Below are 20,786 nucleotides of genomic sequence, written 5' to 3'. Positions count from 1 at the left end.
ATTTGTGTGTTGTTTTGTTGATATATTTGGTAATTCAACATTCGGTTAATTTGGACATTTTTGACAGTCCCATGAAATCTGAGATAATGAGGTTTTACTGTACCAGTTACTAGTGTGAATTACTGAGATCAACCAACATTTTGTGGGATGACAACTTGGGCTAGTTAGTAATGATCCATTGCAACCAGTAGCTTTTTGGCCACGCAGCAGTTGCCCACACCAATTCATGCTGCAGGGCTGGTTCTTGACAGCGGAAATTACCGTAGCGGTCACCAACTGAGGCCAACCAACGAATCAGTATAGCAAATTCGGCTAATTGGTGACAATCTCATTTTGCCGTACTACAGCAGTTGCCCGCCACTATACAGTGTACATGACTGGTCTTTGACGGCAGCAGTTGCCATGACTATTACTGTCTAATAATGGCAATAACTAGCTGAGGTCAACTGACCTTTCATTCCATCTGTTATGTAGCTAGTGCCTTGTCTTGAGGCTGCTTGCAGACAGGGTGCTCATGTTGAACCTTACATTCAAATTTGTAACAGCTTCCAAAGACCAGTTATAATTTCTTTGTTGGTTCTAACTGCAAGCCTTTCTGTTTCAGATGAGCCCAGAAGCTCTCTCTGTGATGCATCAGGTAAGTTGGGCACTGCCAATGAAAGTTTAATGAAACTAGTAAATCACTCCAAAATTGTAATAAACATTTTTTTGCTACAATGCAGGTGTACCAGTTCCTATTGCGATTGCTCAAAAAAGCAAAAGTGTATGTTGGTAAGTCATGTGGCATGGAAACATTTCTGCCATCTTCTGTTGCATGCCGTAAAGGGGTGAAGATGTAACATGCATACTGTCCCGTAAATGTTGCTTACGTCTTGTTTCTTTTTGTTCATGCCGGCTTGTGACTCCATTTCAGATCCCGCTGTTCATGGCACTGCCAAGTTGATGTACTACTTTGCAGTACTCACCTATTGTCTTGTAGGAAAGCAAGAGAAATTAATGGTAAGTTTGTGGCATTGTAAGCATGCTATTTTGACAGGAACTCGTTCCATGAGGTGTTTGTTATTTTTGGTGCAAACGTTGGAAGAGGGTCATCTCCAGGTCACCTGCACAATGTTCTTGCGTACAGTCCCTTGCCTCGTTAATAGGGAAGCCTCAATTTCTTGCAAGGACTCCCCAGGAGCCTTGTCCCTTTCACCCTTTCTATTGTCCTAACAGTAAGATTTTTATGTTAAGGAGGTTCCCACTAGATAAATGATGCCCCTGTCATAGCTTCCCATTATACACAAGTTGTCTATGTTAATTAAGGTCATAATGAGGCATGACTATAGTTTATCTTCCAACATTGCTGACTTGCCAGTTGCTGCAGGTGGCCAGCCCCGAGACAATATTTGTTCTTGAAAGTGAATGGTGTTCACGGATTGACCTTTGTTTTTGTGTTCTTGCTCTCAATTTCAGTTTAGCCCTTTTTTTCTTGACCTCTGGAGCCTATTCCAGCCAGGCCTGTCAGAGCCAGCCATTCCTGTTCATCATAATAAGCAGGTGATAAAATTTATAAAACTGTTGTTTGACCTTATTACCGTATGGACTCGTGTGAGGGCCACACTTTTTTTTTTTTCACACTTTAGTCTAGGTGTGGTTATTACGCGGAACCGTGACTTTTGACTTGTACACACCCCAGATTGCTGGGTGCACCATAGATCAACGTACAGCTTTCACCATCTAGTAGCACAGAAGTATGCAGTGCACGAAGATTAGTTGATGCACACCTATGGCATCGGAGCACCAAACAAGATTGCTTCTCCATCGGAAATTCTTTTCTCTCAAAATTTTGGGCTGCCAAGTTGGCTGTGCAGCCCTTACACGAGTCTATGCGGTATTAAGAACAGCAGAGAATCTGAACTGATGCGGCTGGGAAGAGTTCTGAACCCGATTCTGTACAAACCTTTTCTGTTTCTGCTTTTAAGTATTGTCTTTACATACTAGAACCTAATAGCATTAAAGCATTCCCGGCAACTGCAGCTTATGTAACCGTAATGTTTATCGGGAAACGCTGGCGGCAAATGCTATGTAAGAAGCCGAGCTTTCTGGTAGAAACATGACCTCATGCATGGGCCGATCCCAGGGGTTGTGCACAGCCGTGCCAAGCCTCAAACGGCAGTCGGAAAAGGGGCTTGTGTTAAAGTTTCCGCTTAACCGCTTAACAGAATTGTGTTTTCTCGTATAGTCAAATTACAGTCCGACGCTATCATGTCTGTAAGTTGTGTGCAAGTCTTACGAATTTTCTGACGCATTTTACTTTGAGAAAGTCAGTTAGTTCAGTAACGTCTATGTGCCACACGGAGGACCTGCGTGGTTGAGGATGTGTGGTTCGGGATTATTTTTGTCTCACGGACAACTCCACCAACGCCGACAGCAGATTTTCTGCGACAGAGGACCCTTAACGCTTTCGCTTTAAGATATGCCGACAATGTTTAAAGAGACACTGATCAGAAAAATAAGTTCAGCTGTGCAGTTGAATTTCAGTGTAGAGGAGTCAAATTTGACCCAAAAATATGTTCATTTTATTATGTTCAATGATACGCCAGAAAACGCACAACCGAAAGACGGGCAGGGTGACGCCGTCTTGAAGTTCCCACTTGAGCTTGCCATGACGTTATGGATTTTGATGGCATCTGCTTGGGCCTAGCTAATCATTTATTAATGAAGATCGGCTACATCATATGCTAGAGGAGTCAAGGACTGAACTTGGCAAGGTTGATGAACATTCACTGCACCATAACATCCAAAATAACGAAAAATACTTTGAAAGTTGTAACGTCACACTAACATACTGTTGCTTGGTCTTCAGCATTCGTTTTACCTTCCAGCAAACAACTTCTTACCATGAAATTAACAAAAAATGATTTTTAAAAGAATACTTTATCAGTCTGAACTGCTTTAGGGCTTCTTATAAGTGTCCCTTTAAAGACATACAAAATGAAAGTTGCATTTTCTCATTTACATGTGCTTTGTTTTTTTTTTTCCTGTTTGACTGTAATAGAGCGCTTAACCTGCTGTCAACTCTTTATTTCCTTTTTCTTTTCAGACACTACTGCTCTTCTGGTACCAGGCCTGTGTGGACTGCCCCGAAAACGTCAAGCTCATTGTTCAAAATCCTCATGTTACAAAGAACATTGCCTTCAATTACATCCTGTAAGTGTTGCAGCACGATGCTGGTCTTTTGTGTTAGACAGCTAAGCTGCGAGAACCCTATCACAAACGAGGCCAGGAGTTGTCTCTGTGTTGAATTATTTCCAACGTACGTGAATTTTATTTTTCCTAATTTCACTTATGCCTTGTCGAAGGTGGCTGTCATTTAAAAGAATGCAACAGCCCAACTGTTGTACAGCCTATTTTTAAGACCCATCTATGGTCATCCCATCGATGTGTCTCGTTCTTATAGTAAAAGAAAAATCATACTCGTATTGAATTTTGAACTCTTTGTTTTCGTTGGAGTAAAGAAGAGTGACTCAAATTGTCTTTTCTGCCTCTCATTAACCATGAAATGAGTTGAGCTTGAGTTTTTGGGACTCCTGCATCCATATTTCTACTATGGTACATTGAGGTAGCAAGCAAGCAAGCAGGAGCGCATACAGCCAGTTTTTCAAGACTAGTTGGGGGACCCTATTTCTGGCATTGATATATAATTACATCTGCTATCTGGAACGCTCCCCGTGTACATGAACGATGCACCAGCCTAGTGGGAAAGCGCAATAACGAATGGATGAGCCAGTTGGGTATGTTCAGATGCGGAGTCACAAAACAGGTTCCCAATATTTTTCATTTTCACTTAACTTTTTATATTAGGCATAAAAATCCTCTCGCGCCTCAGAACTGTGACTTTTCCACACACATTTCTTGTGAGGGGAATTGAGACAAAGTGCGAAAACCTCGTTATTGAGTCTCAAAACATTGTAAACATTAAAAGCATGTGGCTTAAAGAACTCAGCAATAGGCTTGAGACATAAAATGAAAAAGACAGGATGGATGCTTTCTGGGATATCATCCATCCTCATTCTGCTTTTCTGTGTTCCTTGTCTGTCACATTGATAGCTACCAGTATGAATGAAGACCTGGGAATCAGCCCCATCATTCTGTCTATGTTTGTGTCCAACAGGGCCGACCATGATGACCAAGACGTGGTGGTGTTCAACCGTTGTATGCTACCAGCCTATTATGGCCTGCTACGCCTCTGCTGCCAGCAGTCGCGAACCTTTGCTCGGCAGTTGGCTGCACATCAGAATGTCCAATGGGCTTTCAAGAACATCACCCCATACACCACCCTGTACACAGCGGTAAGTACCATGCCATGGAGATACTGCACATATGAGCAGAAGGCAGCTAGGGCAGGCCGGCAGCAATGGACTTTAGGACTAAAAGGTGATAAAACGACGTCAATTGGAATTTGAAACAAGTGCGCCTGTAAGAAGGCAGCATGGCATAACAGTGATGTAACACGTTGATTTCCCTTGTATGCGAGATTTCCTTGATGCTTGTTCTGAATGTACTATGTTGGTACTGTCAGGCTTATTTTCGAACGTTAATTGTAAAGTAGTGATCACATGCTTGCCATTTGATAGCAGTAGTGTCACAGAAACCAATCAGTCACTGTGACTTGTCGTGTTACCAAGGGTTGACTGGACGGAAATGATCACTTATTACTCAGAAAATCTTGCAATGGCAAGCAGATCGTACTACTGTTGGTCTGCGCTCATCTCCGTCAGCTACGTCTCGGGGGGCCTCGAGACAGGGACAGAAAGCTGGCAGAATTGGTAAAAGGGTTTTCTGTCGTAAAAGTACCGTAAAAAAAAAAGATACGACTGCAGCAGACCTGTGCCCGAGGTGTGTGGACTCTCCCTGAGCATTGCCGACTGCTTTCTCGCAGGCGGTGGGTGAGTTGCTGAAGCTCATGGAGCTGTTTGTAGCGCTGCCACGGGGTGCCAGCGAGCAGGAGCAGCGTGAGGTGGCACTGTTCAAGCGCACCACCCTGGCACTGTATTTGGGCCTCGACCCTCGCGTCTGCTGGGCCACCCTGGTTGCCGCACTGCGCATCCTCATCTCCACTCCGCAAGATCGCTTGCTGGCGCTGGCTGCTGGAGGACTGCCTGTCCTCTTTCAGGTTGGCTGCACTTCCTGTTTTCTCTGCCAGGTTGTGCACCCAGATGTGGAATTGGCCTGCATATTTTACAGCGATAGCTCTTGCAGCTGTTGCCGAGTAGATTAGTTTGCCTGCAAGTCTTCCACTGTTACAGCTATCGCTGTAAAATAGTAGCCTACATATGGACTGTGATAAATATTAGTTATCACTAACAGGTTTGTCAACCTGCACACTTTACTGCGATAGCTGTTACAGCTATCACTGTAAAATATTAGCTTACACATTTAGTGACAAAGGTTAGTTGTCACTAACATGTTTGTTAACCTGCATATCTTACTGTGATAGCTGTTACAGCTAAATGTTAAATAGTAGCCTGCAGATTTAGTGATAAATATTACTTATCGCTATTACAGCTATCGCTGCAAAATAATAGCCTACACATTTACAGTGATTACAGTGATAAATATCAGTTATCACGAACAGGTTTTGCTGACCTGCACATTTTACTAGGATATCTCTCACAGCTATCGCTGTAACAAGTTAGTAGTTCGGCACACTTTACAGGGATAGATCTTACTGCTACGCTGCAACATTAGTCTGCCTGCACCATTTGCATCATTTGCAGCAGTAGCTTGTACAGCTATCGCTGTAATGGAGACCAGTATGTGTAGTTGCAAAATATACTGGCATGCTACACTTGTGAAAGGGGAAGTGCAGCATATTTGAAGAATTGAAGAACTATAAGTGAATTGAATATATATTGGAATGCACAGTAGCATGTTGCGTAAGTGTTGTGTGTGGATAACATTGCATTGCCAAGAGGAAATTAAATGTCGAGACTACTACCCCCTACTGTGTCACATTAAAGTAAAAGCCTACGAAACCACTTAAGCTTTTAATCTTTGCTTTAACTGGCAAACTACCTTCAATGGACTATATTACTTCTCATTTAGCTTTCACCTCCTGTTTAAGCTTGCTACTTTCTCTTAAATCTTATGCTCTTTGTCGTCCTGGTTTGGGATTGCTACTATCAACAGGCCCTGCACACTCTACACGTGATGTACCATGAGGCGACGGCCTGTCACGTGACGGGAGACCTGGCAGACCTGCTGTCCCTAGTGCTAGAGCTCCTGCGCACCTGTGCTTCGGCCAACGCAGCTGAGCCACTGGCCACCCTAAGGTCGTGGCCACAATTGGGAGATGGACTTCGGCGCCTGCTGACACTACTCAACAGCTATGTGCCTCCGCAAGTGCGCCTGCTCTGCCTCGGTGAGTCGGCACACCACAAGTAGAGAGCCCAGTTCAAAATGTGGGAAATACGGTAGAACCTTGTTGATGCGTATGTTCCTGGTTGCTCACTGTGGTCGCTGGCTCTGACTACGCCAAAGGTTTAGATCTGTGGCGGCTCCATTTCGAACGAGGCTGGATGTATAAAGGCGCATGCGGATTTAGGTGGTCAAATCTCAGCGGGTCGAAAGAAATATGCAACCTACCACTTCACGTTGCCTCTTTGTTGCTTTGGAATGTTAAAATCACATTGGTCTCTTTTGTCATTGTTCCTGGATACAGTCTTGTTCAGTTAGGAACATTGAAAACACCACACCATGCGGATCGCGCAACTCATGTCGTACATTTCCTTCTGGAGTGATTTGTCGCCATTTTAGGTATCGGTGAGGTTTTGCTGTACTTACTCGCTTCCATACAGGCTTTTCTGCTTGTTTACCACGCCCCATAATTACTTCATAGCCTTGTTTCTTTATGATCACCAGAGCAAAGCTCATAACATGCACTCCATACTAGATTGTTGTGTGCCACCTCATTGAATTTGTAGCCTACGAGGTGCAGGCTTGGGCTAGTTGGGTGGACGTGATTAAACTAACAGCCTGAAGGTAGAACTTAGATTAAAGAAAGAAAGGATGCAAACATGGCGCTGTATTGCTTGTATTCTTCTTTGACCACTGTGTCTGTCAAGAACACTCCTGTGTATTTGTTAGAAATCTTTGGTGTTAGCTGTGCCACTAACTAGTTGATCAGTGAAAAGTAGTCTCGAACACGAAGGGTGCTAAGGCCTGGGGTTTCCACCAACGGCCTGCCACAGCCAAACAGTGCCTGGATGCAAGCTTTGCATGCAAGTGAATGGGGAAAAAATTACCATGTGGCTGTAGTAAGAAAATCTTGCATGACGTGAATTAAAACAGACTGTGTTAGGGTTGCGGGCATCATTCTTACTGCTTTGCTTTTTTTTTTTTTTGCTTACTTTTTCTCCTTCACCTGATGCAGAGGTGCTCAAGGAGTTGGTGACCTTGCTTCCTCGGGAGACGGTGGGTCCCATCGTGCCCCTGCTGGCCAGCTGCCATAGCAGTTTTCTCGAGAGCAACGGACTGAGTGAGACATAATCTGTTTTCTTTAAAACTTATAAAAAAATTATCCTTGTTGCACCACTCGTGTTACCATTTCAGCAGACTTTCCAGTAGATATAGCAAGTTCCTTATTTGTTTAGATGGTATATTATGATCATTTTATGATCATTTAGTGGATTTCCTTTTATTGAAATGATCACTGCATTCACAAAAATATTTGGTCGATTCAAGTGTATTTTAGACATTGTAATGGACTTTCTGCAGAAAATAAATATTGTGCAGCATTGCTGGTAGTAACACTTTCATTAGTTCTGGATGCCTGATTACTGCGTTTTTATTTTCTCATTTAATTTTTTTACTTGTGACTACTTGGCGAATTCTAGCGGATCTTGAATCGTGCCTTAGCCCAATCTTTGCAAGGAAAAAATGCAACACGCGTGGCATCTCGCTTCATAATGCAGTGACCACCGGTCCGTACTTTCCCCGGCGAGGCCAGAAGACTTATCCAACCAAGACCACGTTAAGGCCTCAGCGTCCCATCCTCCAGATGTTTCTCCATCTGAGCCAACTGGAAGCATCCAAGGTGGGGAACAACTTACCATGTATCTGCATCTAAAGCAAACAAAATTTGTTTTACACCCTTCTGACGTATGCCACGAGCTCGTAAGCAGGACTTTAGCAAAGCCCCTGTAAACATAGCAACTACCGTATTTACTCGCATAATGATCGCACTCGCGTAATGATTGCACCCCTGAATTTTGTCGTCAAAATTCGATTTTTTTATTTCCCATGTAATGATCGCACCCCAAACTTGCCGCAGCGATATGTAGTGTCTAGCTAGCTAATATTGATCTAGCTAATATTGATAGCTAATAGCTAATAAGTCTAGCTAATATTGATTGCGCTTACCATCTGTCGAACGCTACGCGAACGGCTCTTCAAGACAAACCAAGCGGTCTGCACGTACCAAACATTCTTAAGGGGGGACATGGGGATCAAAGCAAACTTTTTTATTTACCAGCCGATTTTGATGAAATTTTGCACAGGTGTTAATAATATCACATAAACAAAACTGTGAAAATATGGCTGCAATATCTGAAGTACTTGTTTGTTTACAAAATTTTTCTGCTTTCATTTTTGCAAAATGCCTGCACACCTGTATATTGATGGTAGGAGTTCAAGCAAACATTGATAGCACTCCTATATGTATCCTCCACACAGTGACATTCCTGTAATTTTTTTAGCCTACCAGATTTTCTTTATATTCTCATTCCTTGGTAGCTACTTCAGTTGCATGAAAATCTCGACTGTGAAAACAAAAGATAACAAATTATTGAAGCAACTATTTTGAAAACAAAACATGTCACTGTGTGCAGTGGTGCACAATGAGTGTAACAAAACAAACGGTGTAAAAATATTCATAACAGTGGCTGAGATATTGGCTTTGCAAGTTGACCTTGGTGGTAGAAAAAAGTTTTGAGAAAAAGGTGTTCGAAGTTTTGAGCCATGTTTATTCGAGCAGAAACCACCGGCCTTGTAGGTGCAGATGTCAGGTTGATCTGTTGGCTTCTTGGATCTTTTATGCTTGCTTTCATGTGCTTTTTGTGCCCTCTTCTTGCTCAAGGCATCTTTCTCAGCCGCTCGACTCGCTTGAGTCCGTCACCACCGAGCATGCTCCTCCCGCCGTAAACCCTATCTTCCGTTCGGTTGACGGCACAGAACCAAGTACGCGCGGACAGTGGCGGCGGTCATATTCAACACCTCCGACAAGATGAATTGTGACTCAAGATGCGACTGTATGGTGCGACCGTTGCTGATGCACGGTTCGTTTTCACGGCCGGCAGACGCACGCGCTTGGACCCCACTTTCGTCGTTCATCTCGGTGACGGCGGTGGCACAATCGGGGTACGTCGCGGAGTATTTACGGGACGTCGCAGGCCCGGAAGCATCGGAAACGGGCGTTATTAGTTCGGTATCATCACCATTGGAGCTCAAGGCTGCAACAGCCTGCGAACTGCCCGGCAATGCGTCGACAGTCTCTCTTGCAAGCTAGCGCGCGGACACATCTCTGCTAGGACTACTTATCGTTCGGATGTTCGGCGGCTTGCGCTTGCGGCTGCCGAAGCGGTGCTTGGTCGCGTATTTCGTCGTCCACGTCCGCCCAGTCATGCTCGAAACCACAAAATGAAATAGAAAACTCAAATCGGAATAAAGCGATGAAGCGGCGGTGCACCTCGAATATCTAACACGTAAACAAAGGCGCAGCAGCCGGCGCGCGAAGAAACGGGAGAAGCAGACGCCGCAGCAGCTCGCTTCCAGACCCGGCCAATGGGGCGGCTCATAGAACGCACGTGACGGAGCAAGCCAATCGGCGGCCGTAACAAGCAGCTCCGCGACCTTCAGACTTTTTATGTTTTTATGCTTGCTCTTCTCTCTATCAGGAAATGAAAGAGGGGCGTCAAAAGGCGAAGAGGCGCGCTTTTCAACGGTACCAGCATGGCCGCGCCGCGCACTGCCGTTCCGGAGCTAGGGGCGCTCGAAAACCGCGACTTTTCCACCGATTTTCACGAAATTTTCGCTGTATTGCCTGGTGTATATATTTATTTATGGTACTTAGCAGTCGTTTTCAGCGGAAATACTTGGAAAACTTATTGAAAAGGAGTCAAAGATTCGGAATCTGCAACTTTCTAAAAAGTGATTTTTGGGTCGTTTTTCCATAGTTGATCCCCGTGTCCCCCCTTAAGTAGATGCCTCATTTCATTACTTTCAGCACTTTCCGCACTTCCATGACTAAAAAAAAACCTGCAACCAAACTTGCCTTTATTATGTGTGTGGTCAACAACAACAAAAAAGGCGCCTTTCGATTCTTCTCATCTGCATTCGTGGGCACGCAATAAATCGCGAGCGGCAGCAATAGTAGCCACGTTTACACTGATATGCTAAAAGTGTACCCTATTCATACGCCGACACTTGTAATACAGCTAAGATATTCACCCCCCCTTAGCGGATACATGCCGTATTTGGATAGTAGTGAAGACAGATGCCGCAGTTTCCGCAACATGCCGGCCATGCGTTTCTATGTCACTGGCAGCTAAGCGCGCTCATCTGTTTCTGTCCCCTCAAACTGGACATGGCTACGTTATTGCCGCAAACTTGCCGATATTAACGATATTATTCATTACTGATACGGAAGAAACTGTTTCCATGCACATAATGTACTCGCGAGAAGAAAAAAAAGAAAATCGTGTTCAGCGTGTTCAGCTTGCTCCGCCGGCTGCCATTTTTGTTTTGGTGTCCTGCAGCAAACGCGGGACGAAAAAATTTTTTCTTTTCGCGAGAAATCTAACCCGCTTAATGATCGCACCCGTGATTTTGCATCAATTTTTCTGACAAAAAAGTGTGATCATTACGCAAGTAAATACGGTAATTCACATAAGCTCTAAACTGATATATCACGTTTGTCTACTTCAGGTGCCTTAGCAGATGCAGTTTACAGAACTGTGATATCTGTTTTTGGTACAAAGTTACGAATTTGTTCATGTTGTACATCAGCCCTTTTTTACTTTTTTGAGACTTACCGATTTTTAGCACAAATCTTTCACGTGCTGACCCTTTAAATCAATATCCTGGGGCCTGGAGACAATACAATTCAGCTTTCTTTCTTGAACGAGACAGAGTTTGTCTAAATGAGTAAATTGGTTGTCTAAAGAAAACATTTCTGCAGTTCACATGTGTCTGACTGGGGAAGCCAGAGTTGGCCTAGAGCTATTACCCCCTCTTAATTTTGGACCAGCATTTTTTCGCACTGAATGCATACATTGTGACGTTTTTCACAAGTGTACATTCACACAATCCTTCTTTTTTTTTTTTTCAGGGAGTCGACCCTGAATACGACCAGGCCCTTCTGGACTTTTTCCTTCCATACCACCAGTTTGTGGAAACCCTCTTTCGAGCAGCCTTGTCCCAGGGCCTGATGTCCCAAGACCTGGTGAACTTGAGTGAGTTCTAACTTTTATGTTTTGAGGAACTGACTTCTGACCCTTCCTCGTATTGCCATAAGAGATTGAGCGCACTTTCTGGTCAGTTGTGACAGCCATGTGACCTCCAATTATTCCCATTGGTAATGAAGTGCATATGCTGGTCAATTTAGATAACTATGTGCCATGTTGGGGAGCACTTAAGAATACCTGTTTGTATTTTTAGGTGCCATGGTGTCTATCGAGGGCGTTCCACTGCACATCGACCTTATCCCTCGACTTTGGCTGGAGGTTCTTCAGGGGGAGGCAAGTTCTGCTTTTTTGCTTTTTTGAGTTTGTCCGCATTCTTTTGAGTTGTTTTTGCAAGTGCCAAACAAAGAAGACGTTTTCTACATCGGCTTCGCTTCCTGATTTTCGAAACATGCTTAAGGAAAGCTGCAAGAAAAAACATATTGAACATTGAACATAAAAACATATTGAAACATAAAAACATTGAACCTTCAAGGTTGTAATTGCTGATGTGGATAATATTGTTATAATAAAGCTGCTTCTCAGTAAAAACAGATGAATAATGGTATTGAAATGTGTGTATGTATATGTGCATGCAAGGAGGCTGCAATACAGACTATTCTATATCCATTTCATACTTGCTAAAGGGTCACACACCGTAGAAACCTGCAAACATTCAGCCGTTGACATGGCTCAAGTTTCGGCCTACTTAACTGTAGCAGTGTCACTGTTAGCACTGCACGAAACTAATGCAGCGGTCTTTGAACGCTTTGTGTTGTGAGAAATTTTTTTAATGTTGCAGCAAGCACGAGTGTATTGACAACATCATTTTCTTCTTCTTTTATGTTTAAACTTGCAGAAGTCCGCAGAGTTCGGCGAGTTCCTGCGGAGTAGCACGTACTGCACCAACTGTGTATCAGCAGTGCTGTTGGAGGAGCGCGGTTATCTCAACAACCCCATGGTTTTCCGGCTATTCTCACTCTTGGTGCCAAAGGTGAGTGTGCCACCTCCCTCTGTAATGAATAAGTAGTTTGCTTATAGGTTGAGCAAGAAGAAAAGTTTGGAGGATGCTTGAGCTTCGCCTTTATGAGTGTAAAGGGACAGCATTCAAAGCTTCTCATGCTTCCCGGCAACTGCAGCTTATGTAACCTTAATGTTCATCGAGAAACTGGTGGCAAACGCTATCCGCGAAGGCGAACGGTGGCCATAATCTTGTCCACTGTTTTCGGTATTTGTGCACTGGCTTTAGTGCTGGGAGTGGCAGCCGACGCCACTCTTGGCTATGGCGGCAGATGTCGAACACCCTTTTAACCACAGTTTAGCATTTCTGCTCAAGCAACCTTACACAGTTGTTTGGTGAAACATCCGTACCCTTGTGGATTGCCTACTAGTCGGGGCAAGCTTGTAGTAAGCTGTTGCCAAGGTTTCTTTTTTTCTTTTTCTTATGGGACTCAAATATTTGTTCGCTTTTAAGTGAGGCCTTAAATGGGGTCCGAAACTTTGTGCGCATTAATAGACACTTCCCTAGAAGCACGAGAAACAAGACCAATTTATGCCCAATGTGTGGCCACATTGGCATTACATTTGGCAATGTTAGCCCAACACTGGTTACACTTGCTATGTTGCTAGCGTTGGCTTTGAGAGTGCGGCGTCAACAAAGAGTTTACACTTTATTGTGTATTGCTGTTACATGTCAAAGTATACAGAAGGAAGTCCCATAACTCATAGCTGCAGACGGCCTCCTATAAATAAACATTGCAGTTGGAATCTTCGGAAGAAGTTTGTAACATATATCTAATAAAACGAGATCAGGTGTTTTAAATACTGGTACAGATCAGAGTGTAACCTTAAGTGGTATGGTATTCCAGAAAGCAAGTCGTGAATGATGCAGTTTGATTACTGTAGCTGGTGCGTATTTTTTTTATAAAAGCAGTCCTGAGCCTAAGCAATTGTTCGCCAACTTTCCCCAACCAAGAGCAAGTGGATAGTGCAACTTATGTTGTGTGGCTTACCAGCATCGGCTCGCTCTACAGCAGTCATCCCAGACTGTACTCTTCCTCTTCAACTTCTTGACATTTCTCTGATTGATGTTTCGTTCTAGGTTGGCAAGCAAGTTCTCAAGGAAAGTGTCACCAACCTCATCCTGTCTCGGGCAAACGCCCTGGTGACGTCGGACGTTACACAAGACCTTAAGAAACATGTTCATCGCGTCACCGCTGTGAGTGCATGCCTGTCATCTGTTTTTATTTGTGCTCGTACATTGACTTCTTTTTTTATTGCTGTGTGAGTTTAATTATATTATATGCAAGTATTGTAACGATAGGCTATTATAAGGTCTAGTGAAGGAGATCAGCACTACTCATAGAAGCAGAGCGCGCTGCTCGTGCAGAAAGATGAGGATTAAGCAGCTCAAGGCTTGTGATGTTCCACTATTGTCCGTTAACTTACTGCAGCCGTGTCTAATTATATGGAGTGCTGATCCTAAACGGCCAGTTAAAAAGTATTGTAAATGGCTAAATTTAATGGTTTATCAATGTTGTTTGGCAAATAGGGCATTCTTCAATTTGAATGGCTGCATGCATAATGATTTCCAATTAGCTTTCGTTGGGAAAAAAAAATTATGTGGATCCCACGCACTCCGGGAATTGATGTAAGCGAAGCTCTCTCTGCTGTTTGCTTTGATTGATGATAATTAGCAGTGATGTTGACGGTGAATGTTTAATTTCTTCAACGTTTAGTTCGATACGAGAGTGGTGAGTTTACGTTAAACATTACTTTGCGTGCACCACTGCGGTTTGTCTGCGTACTACACAACACACATAGGGAGGTGTGTTTGTTGGAGGCATCATTGTGCGCCATTGTTCATAACCTCTGAGAGGGTTGAGCATTGTCATTGCCTCACACGGCACATTGCATCATGGCGGAAGTGTTAAACTTTAATTAAATGGGGTTGCACATGCCAAAACCACAATTGAATTATGAGGCACGCCGTAGTGGCGGAATCCGGATTAATTTTGACACCCTGATGTTCTTTAACGTGCACATATATCTAAGTGCATGAGCACTTTTGTATTTCGCTCCTGTAGAAATGCGGCTGCTGCAGACAGGATTGAACCCGCGGCCTCGAGCAATGTCGTAGCCGACAAGCTACTGCGTTGAGCACAGAAGTACAGTCGAACTCGGCTATATCGAACTAGCAAAAAAACGCCTATCAGTTCGATATAGAGCATAATTCGATATAAGCCTGCTGAATAATTGGATGTCATAAAAGCACATACCATTTATAACATCAGTTTATTGATGAAACTAGCGTAGTTTCGCATGAAATAGTCCTGCATTTCACCCTCATAAGCTATGGTGTTAGGAAGGCCGTTCGAAAGGTGAATGGCTCTTGGACAAGTGGAGTAGTTAAATGAGTTAGCCTTTTCATAGATGGGCATGAAATTGAACAGATTGTACAACCTTTGTGACCTGTAATGAGGATTTTGAAAAGTCGGAATTGATGGTGCTGTATTATGGACATATTTATGATATGATAGCAGGGCTATATCACGATGATCATCATCATGATCAATCAGAGGTTAAGTTTAATTTGTATTACATTTAATTTAAATTCTACCCATTCTCTGCCTCCTCTCCCTGCTACTCTCTACCATTCTGTCTACCTCTCTGCCTCGCTCCTTCCACCTACACACTCTGAACCACCCCCCAATGCGGTGTGCGAGACAGCCGCTGCCACACCAGCAGCAGCTTTAGGAAAGTCGAAGGAAGAGGCAAAGAAAGCTTCGCCTTAAAATTTCACTTAAATGAAAGTCTAAAAAGTGATATCAAAGGGATAACACTTGGAAAAGGTAAACAGCCTTTAAACAAAAGCTAATCTTTATCAAGTACGCAAAGGCTGTCATTGAAAACTGTTTCAGTCCATTAGCTTTTAAGTTAGCATCAAGTTCATGCTGTCCTGACAGGGGCACTAGTGGTACAAGGGAACTTCACAGGAATGTGAACACACAGAAAGCTTGCATAGCAATTTACGAGTGCTATATGACAAAAATTTGATTGCTGTAGTCCATAGTAGGTACTGATAAACTGCACCACCATGCATCAAGCTATAGTTGCAAGATTCACCAGGAGAATAAAATTTGCATAAACCAAAAGAATAAATTGAAAAACGAGTCACAAAGGAAGGTGTCCTTAGATGTGAAAAACGTTTTTTTTTTTCTGAAGCTTTTAAAGGCCATCAGCAATTCCTAAACGTTTGTGCTAGTCTTGACAAAGTTGAGTTAGCTCCTACTATGGCAGAGTCTCGTTAATTCAGAAGAATTATGACTTGGCCTCTGGTCCTGGCAAACACATTTATTATTTAATGATATGAAACTCAATTTGGACATCTTTGGCCACTATCTGCAAGTCCAGATGACCCAGTGCCACAAATGTGCAATGGGAGAATAATTTTAAAAAGAACGGCACAAGAATGCAACCGAAACGAAGCGGTTGCGAAAACCGTATTGGAAACCAGCGAAAACCGTATTGGAATGAAAGAAACGCTTTGCGCCTTTATACTGTGTTTACCACTGCACAGGACTGCTTGGTCACCATACGTGATTTATTTTATATGACCATTTCACATGATGTGATCACATCGATAGCGACCACGAATTCCTGTACTGTGGTCATGGTGAGCAGTAGCTTCATTTCATTTTGATTCAGTGCGAGGTGGGCACAACGTCACAAACACAGCTGATGCCATCGAGGATGAAAAGTGATTCTACCACATCTTGCATGCTGACATTGAGCCTGCTGGCTACATTACCGTGGACAATCTGTTGCCAACAGGGTTGCTGGCAGAAAACTAAATAGGGATGTGTGCGCAGTAGTGAAAAGCATGTCTACTCTGATGATTACATGGGTCTCACACTGCGGCCGTAGTGCAAAGAATATTGCAAGGCCTTCATCATTGTGAGCACTTATCAGTCATGAGATTATCAGAATTGCAGCTACTGGGCTAATTTTGTGCGAAATAGAAATTGGTGTTGCAGATTTCTTCACTAAATAAAGCCATGTTGATATAGTAAACATTTGTTTATTGTTTTCTTAATTCACCTGATAATTTGACACACTTCTAAATCTGACATTTTTGTTCGGTTCTTCGAAATCCGAATGAACAAGGTTTTATTGCATACATGTTATTGGGGAAGTCTGTGCAGGCGCTTCATTGAAATGATCTTTCTTTATTAACATCCTCTCTCTCCCCCCCTTTTTTATTTTTATACAGGACCTTCGTGCAGTCCTTCTTGTGCTTTCGGTACATGAGGGCATAGCACCAGCCTGTCTTGGCTTGGCTGACTACTTGCGCTCACTGGAAGGCCATTGCAAGGATGCCCTGTCCAAGGCTGAGAAAGAGACGGGAAAAGGTGAAAGTGAAGGTGAGGGCTATTGGGATGCTCGCCACTCTCAGCTTTTCTGCACTCTTTGCTTTCTGCGATTTCGCAGTACCAATTTTGGTCAGATCTTCACTGATCTTCAGTGCTATTGTCAGTTCGTGCTATTGTCAGTGCATGAATAGTACAGAGGAGGTGCTTTTCATGCAGTAAACTTTGTAGAGCAATCTTCCATAATGCTTTGTGCACCTAATGCTTGCTTGCCCCACTTGCGCTTCTGAATTTTCTTGAAAGTGATTTGCAACCCAGCCTCAACTGGACGCACACCATTGCTCCCTGTTCAGTTACGATGCTAAGTGCACGTTGTAGTCAGTATTAATTAGAGGGTTCTGAATACCTTGACTATATGTAAGCCAACCGGCATTCCAAAAGAGTTCACAAACCCCTTCATATAAGAATTTTGAATATGTGTGCACAATGCTTACGATTAGTTCAACATAAGTATGAAAGCAGCATATAAGTAGTTAGTACATTGTGTGTCTTGTTTCCTCGAAGTGCCCAGTCAGTTGATGGTCCAACCAGATGTAAGGGCATGTTGGGGGTAGCCAAGCATTGCTTAAGTTGTATTTGGTGTTGACAGAACAGGGGAATACTGCCTGCTGAACTCTTTTGTTTTGTCCCTGCAACTCACTTTGGAAGATTCCATGGGCCTTGACTTCTGGCTCGCAGTTGTACATTATGTTGCAGTATCTACAAGTTGCATCATTCGAAGGATTTGAAGGACTTTATTTGAAGTAAATTAATACAATATATGTAGGGTTCTTCGGTTTTGGATAAAACTTAATAATTCCCCATTTTTGCAGCGTGAACAAAATTCACAAAAAATTTGGTTAAACCTGATTTCTCCCTGAACGTAGCCATTTCATAAATGATAATAAGCCTAAAGGAAGCGAGAAAGCCAAGTAGCCAATACTAATGAATGCTGCCCACCTTCGTAAGTGGCCAAGTTGTATCATATTAATAATATCAATAATATGATTATTGTAGGTGCTTTGATTTCGCTCAAGACTCAAAGCGGAAATGGGTATATGGAATAAGATAATATATACAGCACCTGCCAGTGTTAAGTGAACGGAAGCTTGTTCTTTCTACAGTTGCTGCATTTACATGAATATGACAATAGTGCATTGCATCACATTTCCTGCACGCCACATACATGTAAATGGCGATGATGCACGAGGAAGCGAATGAATGCAGTGCTGACGTTGCTCGTTCGCTGACATTGCGAACGGTAACTGTAATGTTGAGAGGATGTTTATTCCACTATGTCACTTTCAAAGAAGGACGCCCGCCCCCAAATTTCACAGATATAAAACTCGAAAAGAAAGGACCCAAAGTCGACATGATCAGAAGCTTTACAGAAGGAGGTCCCAAGAAAAAAACCATCAGGGCGACCTCTTGAGGGAGAATGCACATTTACAGTGCATAATTACTTAATTAGCATTCAAATGGAATACATAACAATCATTATGCAATAGTGAGAATGCAACATTATAACTGTGATAGTGTACATAAGAAGTACGACAGAACATGGGAGTGTCGCGTTGTGAAATTGAAGAATTTATGCAAACGTCCGTTAAATTTCTGACCTCATTCTGGCGATTGCTTCTCCTCGTAGCTCATTCCGAGAGTCCACCTGCAAAGAAGCCCAGGACTCCACCTGTAGACGAGGAAAGACCAACTGGCCCGCGTTCTCCGCCGGAGCCACCTCCGCCTCCGGCACCGAGCGAGGCGGACCTGCTGCGTCCGCTGCTCGAGACGGTCCAAGCCCTTCTCAAGCTGCTACCCAGCGGAGAACAGTCCTCAGCCTCTTCCTAGCATCTTCTCCTCTAGTCTGGCTGTTAATTTTTTTTTTTTTTCATTTTATTTTGGAAATGCCGAGTGGCCAGCGTAAGGCAGTGAGCTTTCAGCAGTCATAAGGGGAAGGCTAGAAAATTGAGTCTACGGAAGGAAAGAGAGCTATTACTACACTTCTCGGCGAGCGTTGGGTCTCCCTGCTACCACCTCAACGACGGCAGAGGCAGTGACGTCGACCTGCCCATGGCTGCTGCTTCTGGGTTTCCCGACTTCACTCCCGACGAATGTGGCAGCGTACGGTGCGCTACCCACAGTGTAGAGGGATGCGGGGTTGGTGCAACAGTTCCCCGCCACACAGACCCACTCCCGATTTATTTCATAAATCTGAAGATATCCTCGCCGTCTACCATGGCAGCCGCCAGTTTTGAGAGAGAATTTTTTGCCACACGACACTTCAGCTGTGATACTTTAGTCTTGGGTGAAAGCTTGCTTACCACTGTTTTTCATTCTCTTGCGCTCAGTTGTTGTTTCTTTCCTCCGTTTTTTTTTTTATTTGATGTCTGAGCTGTAAAGGTCTCTCTGTGCAGACACTTCTTTCGGTTTTTCTTTTTTCCTGCATCTCATGCTCGTCTTCTCTGGAAACCTGCAACTTTGCGTATATTCATTTCATCAGACCAACCCACAACATTTTGCTTCACGCGATGCAGATCGGTGGTGGGCGTTTTCAACCCGAGAAGAAGGAATGGAGAAGGAGAGGAGTTTGCCAGAGCATAGCGTTTGCTTGGCTTGTACATTTAGTTTTATATTTCGTTTGTCCGGGAGTGCAAGGCACAGTTTACTCCTTTTACGAATGGCGCCAGCCTGAAGCCGGCTGCGCTTGGGACAGTCGGCATTGCCGACAGTCGTCGAGCTTTCCAGTCGACCAGCAGCACGACACGTGTTTGCTGGGTTGGAAAGGAGAGAAAGAAAGAAATCGGCAACATAAATTTTGGCCTTGCAAGAAAGACACCCTTTTTTTTTTTCATCCCTGTCTGTGTTATTTATTGCCATGTATGTATACGCGACTCGCTGATCTTGAAAGACAGAAAAGAAGTGTTTGTTAGCGGTGTCTGGCAAGGCGTGTGTGCATGTGTGTGACTTTGGGAGTTATTTTGTGCCCCGATTTCTTCTACTTTGGCGGAATTTCTTAGAGGCAACTGTTCATTTCTTTTTTCTTCATTGAGGGCTACACAGAGAGAAGCGTGCATGCCATTATAATCGCAGTACACAACTACTGCCAACCAACATCCACACCCTGTGTAGGTGGGAAGCACTTTTTTTTTTAATATCATCGAAAGAACTCTTCAAAACCACCTTTTATTATTTTTCTCTTCATTCGATGGAGGTTAAGGAATCCGTCGTTCACTTCTGACCTTATGAAGCCAGCTTTATTTTTCTTTATTTTTTCTTTTTTTATCATCTCTGTTCTCGTGAAAACTGCCAGCTGCATTTACGTGTTCCTGGCCGTTATGTACCATAGTGGCTGTGAATACTAGGTCCTCCTCTACTTTCAGAGTCATGCTCAAAATAAAAAAAAAATTCTCACTCCACCTGAACCCTACTGTGCTGATTGTTACATTAATTTTGTTGTAATGGGCTGTATTTTTTATGAGACATCTAAAAGACGCTAAACAGACAAGTAGATCAAGCTGCATTATACTCAGTTTCATACATAGCAGGATGTGCAACAAAGACTAAAGAAACATCTAAAAATATTTATACAGAAATTCTGATAATTGCCTACAAATGCGTAAGCATTCTTTGACTCTGCTGTTACTTAACTTTTGCTTTTGTTTCCCAAATTTCAGTTGGTCCATCCCTACTATAGGCTTCCCCTTGTATTTTCTATGGAGCATTATGTATCCCTATGGTTAAGGTGTCGCACTTTTCACGTTACGAACGCGATTTTGCTAACAAAATTGCCGGGGTACTCTCCAAAGAATGCTTACACATTAAAAATAATGCGGCACTTGTACAGGAAAGACAGGTGCGAATCATGATTCGACATAGCATTGTATCGAGGAGATCC

General features: G+C 43.3%; 1 protein-coding gene across 2 annotated transcripts in view; it reads left to right on the top strand.

Moving 5' to 3' along the window:
• Positions 1 to 20,307, top strand: part of puf (ubiquitinyl hydrolase 1 puf) — a 99,389-nt gene extending 79,082 nt beyond the window's left edge. For both annotated transcript variants that reach the window (XM_055072257.2, XM_050180836.3), the window contains exons 61-76: positions 605 to 637; positions 723 to 771; positions 914 to 999; positions 1,456 to 1,539; positions 3,086 to 3,192; positions 4,157 to 4,334; positions 4,925 to 5,158; positions 6,175 to 6,406; positions 7,418 to 7,522; positions 7,959 to 8,080; positions 11,372 to 11,495; positions 11,701 to 11,780; positions 12,343 to 12,477; positions 13,585 to 13,701; positions 16,756 to 16,906; positions 18,540 to 20,307. In XM_055072257.2, the coding sequence (XP_054928232.1) occupies positions 605 to 637; positions 723 to 771; positions 914 to 999; positions 1,456 to 1,539; positions 3,086 to 3,192; positions 4,157 to 4,334; positions 4,925 to 5,158; positions 6,175 to 6,406; positions 7,418 to 7,522; positions 7,959 to 8,080; positions 11,372 to 11,495; positions 11,701 to 11,780; positions 12,343 to 12,477; positions 13,585 to 13,701; positions 16,756 to 16,906; positions 18,540 to 18,739 (2,037 nt within the window). In that variant the 3' untranslated portion in view covers positions 18,740 to 20,307. The remainder of the gene's footprint in view (positions 1 to 604; positions 638 to 722; positions 772 to 913; positions 1,000 to 1,455; positions 1,540 to 3,085; positions 3,193 to 4,156; positions 4,335 to 4,924; positions 5,159 to 6,174; positions 6,407 to 7,417; positions 7,523 to 7,958; positions 8,081 to 11,371; positions 11,496 to 11,700; positions 11,781 to 12,342; positions 12,478 to 13,584; positions 13,702 to 16,755; positions 16,907 to 18,539) is intronic.
• The last annotated feature ends 479 nt before the right edge of the window (positions 20,308 to 20,786 follow it).

Source organism: Dermacentor andersoni, chromosome 7 (assembly GCF_023375885.2).
Source record: "Dermacentor andersoni chromosome 7, qqDerAnde1_hic_scaffold, whole genome shotgun sequence".
In the NCBI taxonomy this organism is placed as follows: Eukaryota; Metazoa; Arthropoda; class Arachnida; order Ixodida; family Ixodidae; genus Dermacentor; species Dermacentor andersoni.
This window is presented reverse-complemented; position numbering and strand designations above follow the sequence as displayed.